Below are 14,590 nucleotides of genomic sequence, written 5' to 3' on the forward strand. Positions count from 1 at the left end.
CAAATACCATAAGCTTCCCCCATCATGATGTTAATCACCCGAGCTATAAGATTTTGCATGTTGACCATGAAGTTTCTTCTAAATGCTTTTGCATAATCTTTTGCTAATGTTAGTTCGGAAATGTTTTTATTTCTGTAGCCAAAATTCCATTTAGGGTTATTAGTATAACATAACTAATAGAAACTTAACTTTTGAAAGGTTTAAACTTATTCTTTTTCTCTATTGGATTCTTTCAGTGGCTTTTTCGGATGCACCTAAACGAATACAACAAAATTCTATCTTGAAATTCAATTGTATCTTAAGTTGCATTGAAATTCGACTGCACGGTCCTTACATGTTATACCCGGTACTCGTAGCGTACAAGGGTTTTCTATGTATGTGAATGTACATATGTTACATAGAGAAAGAATCATCTCAGACCCCATAAATTACATGTATATATTCTTGATCAGCATCAACAGCCGAGTCGATATAGTCATGCCAGTCTGTCCGTCCGTATTAGCGCCAGATCTCAGTGACTATAAGATATAGGATTTGGCATGGAGACTCCTACAATGCCCACACAGTTCAAGTTTGTTTCAAAATTTTGCCACTTTCCTCCCGCCCCAAAAATTGCACATTTCTGTAACGCGATTACTGCAAGGCTTTTTGAAAATTTCACGCCAAAATATTTTTTTAGTTAATAAATGTATATCTGAAAAACAAATTATCCAAATCTGCCGATTTTTAGAGGAGATATACCCACATATATACCTTTTCCCATACAGACTGGCTAAAATTGTGAACGCGTGAATTTCGAAGACTAAGAGATACTACCAGATTTGGAACTTGGGATCGTAAGGGATCGTAAGGGATGTGTAGATCGTAACTTTCTCAAAACAGAAATTTGGTGTTAGCGCCAGTTGGTTAATGTTTTTGGAAAATGTTTTGATGCCAAACTGTTCCAATGACTAATTCCAATGAAACTTACAAATCAAAAAGCAGCAAAATCGGATAAATTTTAGAGGAGTCATAAGCTTTTTAGTCTCCTTCCCTACTGAATCGGTAGTATGGCCGTATTTTTGTTGTTGTTGTTTTGTCCAAGCGCAAAAGTATGCAAAAAATTTTGTTCCTAAGAATCCATACCATTAAACTTTAAAGTTTAAAGGTTTGTTAAATTTTGGGTGGAAGAGATGAGTACTGGGTATAATATAGTCCTGAAACTCGTCTATAACCGTCCTTTCTTGTTGAATATATACTTTTTGTTTTTTTTGTTTATTTAATATTAAATTTATGTAATGTATCTAAGTTTGTAAAATGTTATTAAATAAAGTTATTGCCTCCTTCACATACTTCTCCTTCTCAAGTAATTCAGATTTTAGAAGCGTCTTCAATTCCTGTAAATTAGGCATCGTGCGGCAGTCACGAACGTTGAGTAGGGTTCGAAATATTGTCTCCCACACGTGACGCTGGACGTAGCGCGGAAGAGCACTTTTCGGCATCCAAACACCACTTGGATTTCGCTGCACCACCTCCATGTACCTGCCCAAAAGCAGCACGTGCATAACGCCCACCAAGCCGAATAAATCAAGCTGATACGTCCACGGGCGCTGCGTACGCATCTCAACACACTTAAACAGTTCATCATGATGCACATAATTGAATGTTTGATTGGGGTGGAAGAGCCTGGTGTCGATGGCCACGCCGAAGTCAATAAGCTGCAGGCTGACCTCATTTGGATTCGAACACAATCTATAAAGCAGGGTTAGTGCTGTGATGGCAAGCTGTTGGCTGAAAATACTTACGGCCTCATCAGCAGGAAGTTATCCGGCTTGATGTCTGCGTGAATAATGTCCATGGCGTGCAGATGGTCGACAATGTCGAGCAGCTGGCAGCTCATGTGCATCACTACATATTCGTCAAGATTCTTATTGGTGACATTCTTGACCTTGTTGCACACACCAATGAGTGATCCATATTCCGAGAAGTCTGAAACGTATACACTCGAATTGTTTCCGACTAAAGCGTAATCAATATGTGCATATGCTGACATCTAAAATTATAAAAAATAATATTATTATATGCATAATGGTGTCGAAGTCGAATAAATGAGAGCATACTATATCCTACTCAACTCTGCATATGAGAGCAGTTTAGAAATTTGTTTATGATATAATCCGGAAGCTTTTTCGACGACTTACCATTTGCTCACTGGTTAAACGACTGTGCACCTCAAGGCTGATGTAGAACTCCCAATAATTAGGGGGGCGCTCCTGCTTTAGAGCCACCTTCTTTCCCGAGTTAGTGTGGCGACCTACATAAACGGACCCGTAGGCGCCCTTGCCAATCATCTTTGAAACCTCGAACCGCTCGGCATGTATCTCAATCTGTGTGTTGGGTTGCAACTTCTTAACGTGACCCACCAACTGACAGTGTGGAAGCTCTTCGATATACATGTAGAAGTCAATTGATTTAAGAAGCGAGGCAATGAGGTCCACATTAAAAGGATTTACGTTAGTATCGGATATGGTTTCGTTAAGCGTGGTCGATTCCATAGATCCTTGGGGGTGGACGAAATTGTCATTTTGCTGCGTCTCCAAGATAGGTCGCGGCCAGGAATGGTGAGATTGCTTGGGAGTTAATGGAGGTGTCTTGTAGTATATGCTCATTTCGTCTTTAGGAGATGACAGCGACTCCTTTGCTTCTGTAGTCGGTGGCGGTGGTAGAAGCGTAGAATTCTTAATCATGCTAATATTGGTAGCAAACATCTCGGTAGCGGCGTTCAGCTCGAAAAAATTGTCGATATTCCCACTGCCTGAATCACGCTTTGCTTTCAATTCTTCTCGAGATCCTGACATGGACTTACTGCTAAATGTAGAGGTAGAAACTGGAGGAGGCGGGCAGGTACTTAGTTCTATGCAATCCTTTATAAAAGACGACGTAATGTGGGAAGGGCCTATGGCCTCGGCTTCCATACGTAGAGATAACTCCAAGCAAGGCGACTTTCGCACCGACACTTGCGTTTCCGGTAGCGTGCAGTTTAGGGGCAGGCTGAGGTCTTTTGTATCTGGTATCTCAGGCTGAGTCTCATCGAGAAAGATCTCAAACTTCTTTTGCATGACTCCCACATTTGGCGTAGGCACTGTCATTGGTTGTGTTTCAGGAATAAACGACAAGTCAGCCTTAAAAGAATCTGTTAATCCTGCGATTTTGGCACTTTGATCCTTAGAGTTTCTTATGGATTTGCTGAAAATGTCAGGCGTGGCCTGGTCGCATGTTCGCTTGGCCGGAACCTGTAACATTGGAGAGCCAAACAGTTTCATCTTTGGCGGAGTTTTTCCGAAAAATCCGCAAAGGTCGCTCTCATCATCTAGTGAGGGAAGTTGGGGTGGAGGGGCCATCGGTTGGTGAATGGAAATTTCTGGCAGGGCAGAGGGAAGCCGGGGTAACGTTTCTGTTTTATCCTCTTGAAAGCAAGATAGCGGTCTGGGAATAGTCTCCGTTTTGTCCTCCTGAAAACGCAGAGATTTAAGCATTGGCACGCTAGGTGCATTCGGCTCCCACAGCTCGCGACGTGAAAAGTTTCCACCAGTCGGAACGTCTTGCTCATTGACCGTGGAGAGTTCCGGAGCAGCTGGCCTCTGTAGACGGATAGGACCTGGTGTATATTCCTCACATTTAGTGACCAAAGTCACTGCCCCCTGGGAACCAGGCGATGATAAAGTCGACGTTATCGTGGACTTGGTGGTGGCATTGGAGGTTGCCGAACTTTGGGTGCCGTGTTCGGAAGTCTCTAAGATAGTGGAAAGCTCTTTACGCAGCTTGGGGGAGTGAGTCTCCAAAGGAGACTCGACGGAGGCAGCCAGTGCTCCGTCATCAGCAGGCGATATTTCTTTCAGCACTGTGCCAAACTGCCTCACTGGCGCCAGCTTTTGAGAACACTTTGGAGTGCTTACGGCCTGATTCTTCAGGAACATATTAAACATTTGAGTGGAGCATGTTTCATCCGCTTCGAAGAAGGGTCCCGAAGTAGTTGGCTTTGCGCTGGGTTTTTGCTCCTCCGCGTCCTCGTAAATCTCTATCTTTTGTGTGGGCGGGGCTGGCACAACAAAGTTGTCGTCCGGCGGTGCGACAGATTTTTCAGATGTCAATTTAGCAACTGGAGGGGAAACTAGAGTTGTCTGGGCAGGCTTTAGTTCTGCGGCGGGGTCGTCACATTCTTGCGCTTCTTCTTCCATTACGTCAGACATATTAGGCAGTGCAGTCGATTTTTTAATAGTGGGGAAAAAGCTTTTGCGACGAGGCATCTTGTTTCCAGGAAGGCATACTGTCTCCTCCATATCAAGCTCTCCATGCACTGTGGTGTTGCGTTTTTGCTGCCATTTTTTTGCGAGAAGTTCCTCCGGCTGATACTCCATCTTGTCCTCGTCGTGGTACAGCTTATCAAACACAGTCTGCAGACCGGGCGCTTGTGGTGGCTTCCAGTACTGATCCAATTCGTCCCGTGGCTGCGGCTTAGAAGTTTTGGCAAAGTTTGGATAGCAACGAACGCCTCTAAGTACGGGTCCAGAGCCCCAGTACTCATCATTTCTAATAACAAAGGGGTGCTTGCGATCGCGCCGCCTTAAATGAATGTAGGCGCAATACTCTTCGGGGGAAAACTCTAGGTTGGGTCTTGGATACAAAAAACACTTCTGGTAGGAGGGCACTCCAGTTGCGTTGGGCTCGTCCTCGATGGTGACTGGAGTCACCCAAGCTTCCTGAGGAACGTTTTTAGATACGAAGTTCGGTGGAAATCTAAAGGGTTTCTCCAGACGGCGTTCGTACTTTGTTATCGGCGGCAGCGATTGCTCATCTACATGTATGTCAAAGCCTAAATCTGGCGAGACGTTTCCTGCAAACATCTTACCACTCTTGTGCGTATTAGAATGCGCCATATTCCACGCCACCGGCTCTTTAACGTTCTCTTGACCACGGGCCGCATCGATTATGGAGCGCAATGTCGACTTAGTTTCCACTTCAGAAACGGGCGGCAGCGCATTGGCATCAACATTCTCGTCGTTGTAAACCTCCACGTTGCGGCTAGCATTGCGCATGCGGCTTGTGCTCGGAGCGTCGACCTGAAGAGAAGATACAAACAAATTTTTAAAATATTTGTATCTTTTAACATTTATATTTTTTATATTTCATAAGCTATTTTCTAAGCCCGAAATTTGTTGGTACTAGTAGAATACAATACACTACAACATTTAATTCGTTCAAATGCATGTAACAACAAGAAAGAAAGCTAACTTCGGGCAGGGCCGAAGTTGATATACCCTTGCAGTTATAACCGGAAACATCGTATATAGTTGGTCGATCGCTATGAGAATATCATAATATAACCAATTTATTACAATTAAGCTCCAAAAAGGCCCAAGCTTCTTTCTTCTATAAAACACAAAAGTTGGGACACTTCCGATCGTTCAGTTATATGACAGCTTGACAAAGTTGATATACCCTTGCAGCTGGAACCGATCACTATAATAATCTCATAATATAACCAATTTATTACAATACAAAATGTAAAAAAAATCCCAAACTTTTATCTTCAATAAAACCAAAGTTGGTATTTTTACCAAATACCATTTCCGATCATTCAGTTATATGGGAGCTATAAGATATAGTCGGCCGATCGTAGTCGGTGGGTCGGATCAACTGACCAAAAATAGAATCTGTACGAAGATCCAACTTTCTATCTTCAATTGTTTAGTTATATGAAAGCTATAGGATATAGTCGGCAGAGCCTTATGGAATTTGGTACGCTGTATTATTTTGCCAATAAAAGCGTTTGTACAATCTGTAACTCTGTAACTCTAAAAACACCATAATTATAGCATTTCCGATTAATCAGTTATGTGGCAGCCATAGGATATAGTCGGATCTCGGCTGTTCCGACTTATATACTGCGTGCAAAGAAAAGAAAGAAAGACAATTTGCAAGACGATAACAATATAAGAAGAAGCTGCCTATTTTTACACAAGATTCAAGAATCAATATAAACCGCCTTTGTAATTAATTTAACTTTTTGCAAAATTAAAAAAATACAACAAAAGAATAGTTACAAAGACATTGAGTTCAATACAAAGAATAATAACTTTTTAGCCCTTTTCATTCAAAAAAATCAAAAAATTTAAACCATATTGTATATCCACCTACCTGCACCACACCCGGCATTCCGCTTTTTACAGCAGCACCAGTACGCACACTACCTACAGTAATGGTGCTGGAGCTCCGCTTTTTGCGGCCATGTAAAGATTGCAATGCAAGGCGACGCTCATTTAGTTCCTGTGTGACTGCGCTGACCTCCTCGCCATCAGTATAGAACATTCGTTGAGCTACTGTAAAGCCAAAATGTTGGTGGGCCTCGCGCAAATCTTCTAATGGTTCGGCTCGACAGTCGATTCCGAGCCGGAAAATCTCGTCAGCTTTGCGCATGTTTCCAGTAAGATCGTAGCTATATGCCCAGGCGATGTAGAAGTCAGCTAGCATCGTTCCAATGCCGTCATTGTACATTTGCTGATAGCACTGGATTTGGTCCTTTTCTTTTTCCATCTATGTATATAAAATAAATACTTATTCAGATAGCTGGTCTTTGCAATTTAATTTCCAGAGACTTACAAACTTGATAAACAACTTTATGAAACGTCTGTCCTGTCGGTAACGCTCGTCCTTCTCGAACTTAGTAAGGCATTGGTATAACGCTGCCTGTAAGCCAGAACCACTGCCTCCTGCAGGATAGCTCTGTTCGATCCAGCAGATGTACGAGTACCAAGGGTCCAGAGGGTCGTCCCCCTTATAAGAGCGTACCTCCTCCTCCCATTGCTTGCGCTGTGCCAATAGTTCCTGAGCCTGTCCTGAGTCCTGGCTGAGCGAGGCCTGCAACAGACTTACGTTGCGACCACTTGCTAGCGGCTGTATATTCTCCTTCGCATTATCGAAGTCCATAGCAGTGCCAAGGATTTAACGGAGCTAAACAAAATTACGCGCCGAAAGGAGACGCTAGGAATGGACTAAATAGATGGCGATGGCAAAAATATATTGCGACGTCCGATACTTCTCATGCAAAAATATCGATATTTTTATTCACAATTTTATTTTGTGATTTGTTGGTCAAAACGTAAAAATAGTTTGCTGTTACTTTTTTCAAAAATAAAGTAATTTACTTATTTGTACTATTTTCAGCAACAATATTAATTAGAATCAGCAAATGCAAATACAAATTTTTTGACAATTTCCAACTGATCAACGATTATAGTTTATTACGATGACGGACTATAGGACGGTATACTATAGACGGAAAAATAATGGATAAATGATGAGTAAATATACCTTTATTAAATTTTTCGTACAAAAATTTTACCTAAGATGCTAGCGAAATGATGCCCAAAGAAGCAAGTGAGTGGCGCATATCGATATTTGATGGCTCTATTTTCCTCCCTGGTATTGAATAACGGGTAAAGTAGCGCGCGCCGCGTAAAAGTTTACTCTCGAAGGATTCCAAAGTTGTGAGCAACGAAATGGGCGACGAAGACTCATCAATCATCTGCATCGATTCGGACAGCGATTCTGATGCCACTGTCGTATTCGTACCAAAGAAGCGGACCTCCAGAGCTAAGCGGGCAGCCGAAAAGCAGCTTTTATTGGCTCCACAAACGGAAATAGACATCAATCCTTTCTTTAGTGCTAGACAACTTAACCGTCTTCGGAAAATCATATTCGAAAAGTACAATGCCATCAAGCAAGCGTCGGAAAAAATTCAAAATATAGAAGACGCCAATGGAAAGCTGTCCGATAGCGGCGTCGAGTCTTCCTTAACGAAAACTTACATTAACGCGATATCCATGCGCTGGGAGCTTGAAATCCGCGACCTGAAGGCGGATCATGACCGCGTAGCTAACGCCCTGCCAAACAGCAGCTCACAGGCCCAAAACGCAGAGGAACTGCTCAAAATGGTTAAACGCATGCGCTGGTGCAGCGTTTGCTTGAATCCCGCTGAAATCAGCGACCAGTGCGGACTTTTCTTCTGCAGCATTGATTGTCAGCTGGAAAAAATTGACGCGTGATAGACAACTCCGAGCATTTCTAATTACTGACATAAAATTGTTTTTTTTATTAAGTCAACTTAATTCTTTTGTTTTATTTATAAAATCTTATCTACCCGCTGTGGTTATAATGTGAATACGCCCAGAAATTCGGAACCATGATTAATAACGTCCCCAGTTACCGTTTCCTCCAAAATTGTTTCCGCCTCCGTTGCCGTAACTACCTCCGCTGTAGTTTCCGTTGTTTCCATTGTTCCCTCCTCTATTGTCTCCATAGGTGCCGCCGCCTCCTCCTCCACCACCTCCCATGTTGCCAAATCCTCCTCCGCCGCCACCCATGTTACCGTAGCCGCCGCCTCCTCCACCCCCTCCCATGTTACCATAGCCGCCGCCTCCACCACCGCCTATGTTACCATATCCTCCGTCATTGTTTCCATATCTTCCTCCAAAACTGTTACCGCCGCCGCCACCGTTTCCACCAAAACCAAAACTGCGTCCGCTGTTACTTCCTCTGTTTCCATAGCCGCCTGATCCCCTGTTCCCAAAACCTCCGGAATATCGTCCAGCACTACCACTTCCGTCAAATCGGCCCCGTTTTGGGGGTCCACCGCCACCAGCGCTTGACTGCCGCGATTGATGCGGTAAAATACCCTCCTGGCGTTTTATGTTGAAGTCTCCCGCGCTCTTAACGCAAAGGTCCTTAACCACGTTTACTAATTGTGCGTAAGGTCCTTCCAGGTTAAGCACGTCAGCCGGATTGTCACAAGCGACTGTAATCAAGTCTTCTAATGCCGGCTTCAAGGCTCCAATTTTGGCAGCATGCTCTGGCTCCATATCGAAGTTGACCCAGTTGTCTACACGCACCACGTTGTTGGCCGTTAAGTCGATCTTGCGCGATCCGAATAACATCACTTGAAGAGGCGATACCATCGAGAGCTGCTTGCAAGAGACGGCGCGGGTGCGTATTTTTTCACCGAAGACAAAGAACGGGTACGGAAATGTGATGGCCAGGTTGCTGCAGTTTACCGAAGTCTTGTGCAACAACGCAGCCTTGGATTCTGTTGTTAAAACTTTTCGTTTCTCCTTGTGCACACAAATGTTAGGGTAGAGGCCCAAGCAGAGAAGCGCCAGAGCTATGTCAAGCTGTGGATCGTCCCCCGGAGTTTCTGCGTCCACGTGGTACGGCACCATGCATTCTTCCGGAAAGCCGGCCTGCTGCAGCAAATCCAGCAACTGCTGCTTCGCGTCCCACATAACATTCATTGTCGACATCTGCAATCCCTTCCAGTCACAAAAGCGAGCTTCCTCCTGTTCACCACGGTGCTTGGCACGCTGCCACATTTGCGAAGCGACGATCATGGCCACATGGTCGGAACACTTCCTTCCACTCAAAGCCTTCTGGTGGTTGGCTAGGCGTCGTTGACCGATGTCTAACGCAAACACCTCAGAGAAAGTGCTTGAATAGGAAGCCATGCTCGCAACGAGGTCAGCGCATCCGAATACGGCTCCTAGAACCATCATTTTTCCTAGACGCGGCTCAATCGGTAGGCGGGCCAGAAGGCGGCCCAAAGGGGTTAACTCGTCGTTGGCATCCAAGCAACGCATTTCGCGCAACAATACTTCGGCTTCAATTACTGCGTCGACAGGTGGGGGCTCCAGAGCCTTGGATAAGAAGTGATGAATAGCCCCCAATCGCAGCAACTTTACAGTGAGAGCCATCTCATGCAGCGGCGTTCGGAACATCTCGGGGGTAAGATTTTCCTCAAGTGCTGCATAGCGAGCACGCGAGCAGAGTGTAAAACAGAAGCCTGGGCGGACGCGACCTGCACGGCCTTTGCGCTGCTCCAGGTTGGTTTTGCTAGCCCACACGGTCGCGTAGCTTGTAAGGTTGTTGTGAGAAGTGAACAGCTTCATGCGTGCTTTACAAATGTCCACCACGAAAACGATGTCGTCGATGGTGATCGAAGTCTCTGCAATATTGGTGGAGAGAATGATTTTGGTAACGCCGTCAGGCACTGGCTCAAACACTTTGCGTTGATCGTCACGCGGGATCTGGGAGTGACACGGCAGAATGCGGTATTGGGACGAATTACCGAATGTGTTGGAGCTTTGCAAAAACTTCATCAACGCAAAGATAAGGTTCCAGCCGGGAAGAAAGACGAGAATGGCTCCAGGTATGTTCTTTGATTTGATATGAACCAGCAGTGACTCTAAAAGTTCGAAGCTTACATCCGCTTCGGACAACATGGCCATGGCGTTGCGTGTCTGCTGCGAATATTTCTCCTCACAAATTTTATTGTAATTGGTCTCTGCCTCCTCTTTATTCTCGGAAAGCTGCATCTGCTCTTCATCCTCGGCTTCTTTGCGCTTCCGCCTCGACTCCGCAGATGGTACGAAGTTGGTCATCTGAAGAATATCTTCCAAAAAGAACTGCTGTACGGGAAAAGCCCGGCCAGGCACTTCCAATACCGGGCAGTTGCCAAAATATTTGGAGAAAAGCGACGTGTCTATTGTGGCTGACATCAGGATAACTAAAACGAAAAATATTTTTAAATTGTTGACGTTAAGCTTTCGTACCCTTGCAGAGATTATAATTTTCCTATAACGCCAAGATGGAGATGATCGCCGGTAATCGCGACCGGAATACATCCTCAATACGTTCTAGCAACATTTTAATACTCTATGATAGGGTACAATATTAAAATTACCATGCAATTCTGGATACGTATCGACCATGTCACGGAGTATAACCAGCAGAAAATCACTATTTACGTCCCGCTCGTGGATTTCGTCAACAATAATGTGAGAGACACCTCGCAGGCCAGCTTCCAGCTTGCGCAGTAGCACTCCCACAGTACAGAAGAGAATTGCTCCATAAGGTCTGGGAAACACAGACTCAAAACGCACCGAGTAGCCAACGGTGTCGCCTAACTGCTCGCAACGCTCGCGGGCTACGCGCTCCGCTACAGATATGGCCGAGATTCGTCGCGGCTGTGTAACATAAATATTTGCGTAGCCACCCTGCCCCGAAGAGATGTAGTCATCCAGGATGTACTGGGCTATCTGGGTTGTCTTGCCGCACCCCGTGTTGCCTCGAATAATTACAACAGGGTTTTCATTTATGGCACTGAGAATCTCAGAGCGCATAGCGGCGATGGGCAGCTTGTCACGGAATTCAAGAAATTGCCTATATTCAGCATCATTCTGACGGCGATCGCGCAACGAGCGCTCAAAGTCTGCTGATAGGTCATCAATGCTAACTGTGGCTAGTTCGCCTTCATCGATGTTGCAGGCATGCCAGGCGTTCCAATTCGGCAACGGGGGCGCCCACGGAATAACCGAGCTTTCCTGACGCTTCTCTCCCGGCTCTTGGCCCATGTCCATGCGATTCTGGTTAACCTAATTGAAAATGGTTTTATAAATTAGCGTAATATCCTAATCTCTTTAACATTGATGCCTTTCCGCAAAAGTCATCGTCATCAAAAAGTCAAACTTTACAACAGAAGGTGTTCTTGATAATGTGTTTTTTAGATTTAATGAATCTTAAATTTTAGAGGTACTATAGAGTTTTTAGTTTAAATATTTGGGTAGGTTGCTTTTGCAGTCTTCAGTGACATGTGATACTTGCGAAAAAATACGTCAAGGCATTAATTTTAATGATTTTTTGTTTTTTCACCAATATGTCAAAACTAACAATCAATAAATGGTTAAAAACGAACTACTTACAATTAGGGAAATTGGAGCCGCATCCGGTTCGATTTTAATGTTGCAAGGATTAACGACAGGCATGTCCAGCATCCTAATAACTTCGTCTACGCTTGCCACTAGGTTGGGAGACAGGCTAACTGGATAGGGCTTCAACTCCTCGTCCTTCTTTTTCTTAAGGGTGCCACTAAAGGCTTCAATTACCTTCAGGTGAAACAGCTGACGGACCAATGACAAAGCGCACGACTTGCTGGCCGCTTTCTTGTTAGAACCCGTCTCGCGAGCAGTGACCTTTCGCTTGAGAGCCGGAACAAATATAGACAGCTCTGCCATGAAGCTCCTGAATTAGGTAGAAATTGAGGCTTGGTTTCAAAAGTGCTCAAATGGACTATGACTTACCTTATCGATTTATAAAAAACTACTCATTGAGAGCAGCAGAGGACACATTTGGCGAGCCAGCCGCCAAAGCGATGTGGTGCTATTATAATAAATTGATATTTAGCCAGCATGGATGACGAGAATTTTTGCAGCCAAGGCAGCCTTGCATGCCGGTTCGTTTCTGTTACAAACGACATGCAAGGCTGCCGGGCGCCTTTTCGTTTAGTTTCGTACCACATCGCTCTGATGGCCCTTGGTTGCTGCCGGCGTCCCCCTGCGAGCTGCGTTCCAGACTTGGCTGGGTGTGAAAATCGACAAATCTGGAACGCAGTCGCAACCCCAAAAAAAAAATAAATAAACGGATCATAACATACCTAGCGTGATCCGGGCCCACCGGAGTATACTTGTAATCATCGCGAATATTGTTTGCCTGCTTGTACATGTTCAAGCGGTCCTTGGCATTTTCTATGGTCCAGTTGCCATGAATTGCAGCATTAACGTCGATTGACTCGGCCTCATTCATATCTTTCTGCTCCTGCACGTGGTCGATTATATTGAAGCGATGACCACCATCGCCCTCGTGATTGAGTGGCCGGTACGCTTCACCCAGGTCCTGTGGGCCCGACTTCCCGCCGAAAACGCGTCGCGACTGACCCCCGTCTCCTCCCCCACCCTCTGACTGACCATCGGCTTGAGGACCACCTCTGGGGCCAGACGTCCCGAGGCCAGCATCTGGGGGCACATCATTAGCATTTAGCTTACCGACGCGCACTAAGTAATTTACAAAGTCGCGGCACGCATTCTTTTCGGCGTCCTTTTTGTTGGTGGAGTTGCCCACCCCAATGTAGTTGTTTTGATCTACACGCACTTCGCATAAGAACCGTTGCCTGTTTTTTGGTCCTATAATTGCAAATTGTCATTTTCGTATGTATACCGGCAGGAGTTTGGGCCCAAAGGCGATATTGCGGCTCTTACCCGTTTGGCGAACGTCCAATTTTGGTTCCAGGCGTGACTTAGAACAATACTCGTACAAAAACGACTTAATATCCATATTATCCTTTTTTCTCTCAGTTAAATTTACGAATGGCAAGAATTTATATTGTGCTGTAGGGGTGAGTTTTTATCATTGACGGTAAAAACTTTGAGGTATATAAAGTATCGATGAATCGATAGCCGTTCATACCATGTGTTGGTAAACTTTATTTTCTTAAAATAATTATAAATTAATAATAATAATAAAAATATATAATAATTTGAGAGTGATTTATTAGTGAAAATATCTGAATTTTGATAGGTAAAAAAATTTTAGTTTCTACATTTTTTCAGGGCATTACTGGTCAAGTAAAATTGGAGTACATTGGATGTGTACATTGGAGGAGTAGATTGGATATTACATTGGATGTGTACATGTTTATAAATATCTACATATGTATATATGCATGTATATGGCCACCTTTTTTCAGAAACTTGAAAAATGACCGAAATATTTTTGTATGAACGAAAATATTTTATAGGAACTAAGATCCTTGCAATGTATTATTATTATAATTAATTAAACCAATGCATCCTATATTAAGATTTTTTAAGATAATTTAATTTACATTGATAAGAAATTTTAATTCAAACTTATAACTATTCAAGAATGTTCCTTTAAAATTTCAAGTAAAAATTTCAAAAACTCTTGAAGATATAGCCGATTTATGGTGGAAGCGCCAGGCGACGGCGAGAGCCGTCTCAAAACTTTAAACGCTTTTTTCTCGAAACAGTGTTTTTACGACTGGTTCCAAATTTTAATACGTTATTTTATACATATATCGCTCTCGTATGAACTAGGATTAATCGAAATTGGTGAAGATCTTCTTTACTTTTCAACTTGATTTGTGGCTAAAAAAAAAAGGCAATTAAAAAAAAAATTTCGAAGTTCCGCCATTTTGTTAATTTTTGTTGTGCGAAATTAATAACCCTAGTTCATACCAGAGCCAAACATGTACTCTTTCTAATCCCGTTGGAATTTTTAGGTTTCAAATGTTCCAGTGAGCGAAAATCACATGCGCCGCCGAAAAGAAGGGCTTTTTTTTATCACAAAAAACAAACAAAAAAAAAATAAATAAATATATGAAAAATATTGTAAAGTTTTGTTCTTTCTTTTTATTTTTTCAAATAAATGAAGGCAAAGTTACAACCCTAAAAAATAATTTATGTTCATTTGCCAGCTTATTGAAAATCGTAAAAATTGGAAATCGAGAATGGGGGGGGGGGGTCCCCTTAAGTAAAGCCTAGTACTGAGTTGACGAAAATCCGCTGTCGCACGAGTGACAGCTGTCAAACTCCATATAAAAAAAACGGTGTAAAAAAAGGAAGAAATTTTTGCCTCCTAAAGCATAGTACTGAGTTGACGAAAATCCGCTGTTGAAATTCTGATAGCGATTTTGCACTTTTTTCGG

At 43.5% G+C, this 14,590-nt stretch overlaps 2 protein-coding genes across 3 annotated transcripts; both read right to left on the reverse strand.

The window, feature by feature from the left end:
* Positions 1–1,235: 1,235 nt before the first annotated feature.
* BubR1 (Bub1-related kinase) lies at positions 1,236–7,046 on the reverse strand. The gene is made up of 5 exons (XM_017248643.3): positions 6,640–7,046; positions 6,178–6,573; positions 2,181–5,099; positions 1,785–2,032; positions 1,236–1,731 (listed from the first exon to the last, which is right to left on the reverse strand). Exons 1-5 carry the CDS (start codon positions 6,964–6,966, stop codon positions 1,284–1,286), a joined length of 4,338 nt encoding a protein of 1,445 aa, XP_017104132.2. The 5' UTR covers positions 6,967–7,046; the 3' UTR covers positions 1,236–1,283.
* A 1,054-nt stretch (positions 7,047–8,100) lies between these two features.
* mle (dosage compensation regulator mle) lies at positions 8,101–13,280 on the reverse strand. 2 transcript variants are annotated; one of them, XM_017248623.3, is made up of 5 exons: positions 13,122–13,280; positions 12,521–13,046; positions 11,790–12,108; positions 10,772–11,462; positions 8,101–10,594 (listed from the first exon to the last, which is right to left on the reverse strand). In XM_017248623.3, the coding sequence occupies exons 1-5, from the start codon at positions 13,195–13,197 to the stop codon at positions 8,226–8,228; spliced, it is 3,981 nt and encodes a 1,326-aa protein (XP_017104112.2). In that variant the 5' UTR covers positions 13,198–13,280; the 3' UTR covers positions 8,101–8,225. The 2 variants fall into 2 exon arrangements, with proteins under 2 accessions (XP_017104112.2, XP_017104113.2); XM_017248624.3 differs by lacking the exon at positions 13,122–13,280 and adding an exon at positions 12,168–12,246 and having other exon boundaries at positions 12,521–12,656.
* Between the last annotated feature and the right edge of the window lie 1,310 nt (positions 13,281–14,590).

This window comes from Drosophila bipectinata, chromosome 2R (genome assembly GCF_030179905.1).
Source record: "Drosophila bipectinata strain 14024-0381.07 chromosome 2R, DbipHiC1v2, whole genome shotgun sequence".
Lineage (NCBI taxonomy): Eukaryota > Metazoa > Arthropoda > Insecta > Diptera > Drosophilidae > Drosophila > Drosophila bipectinata.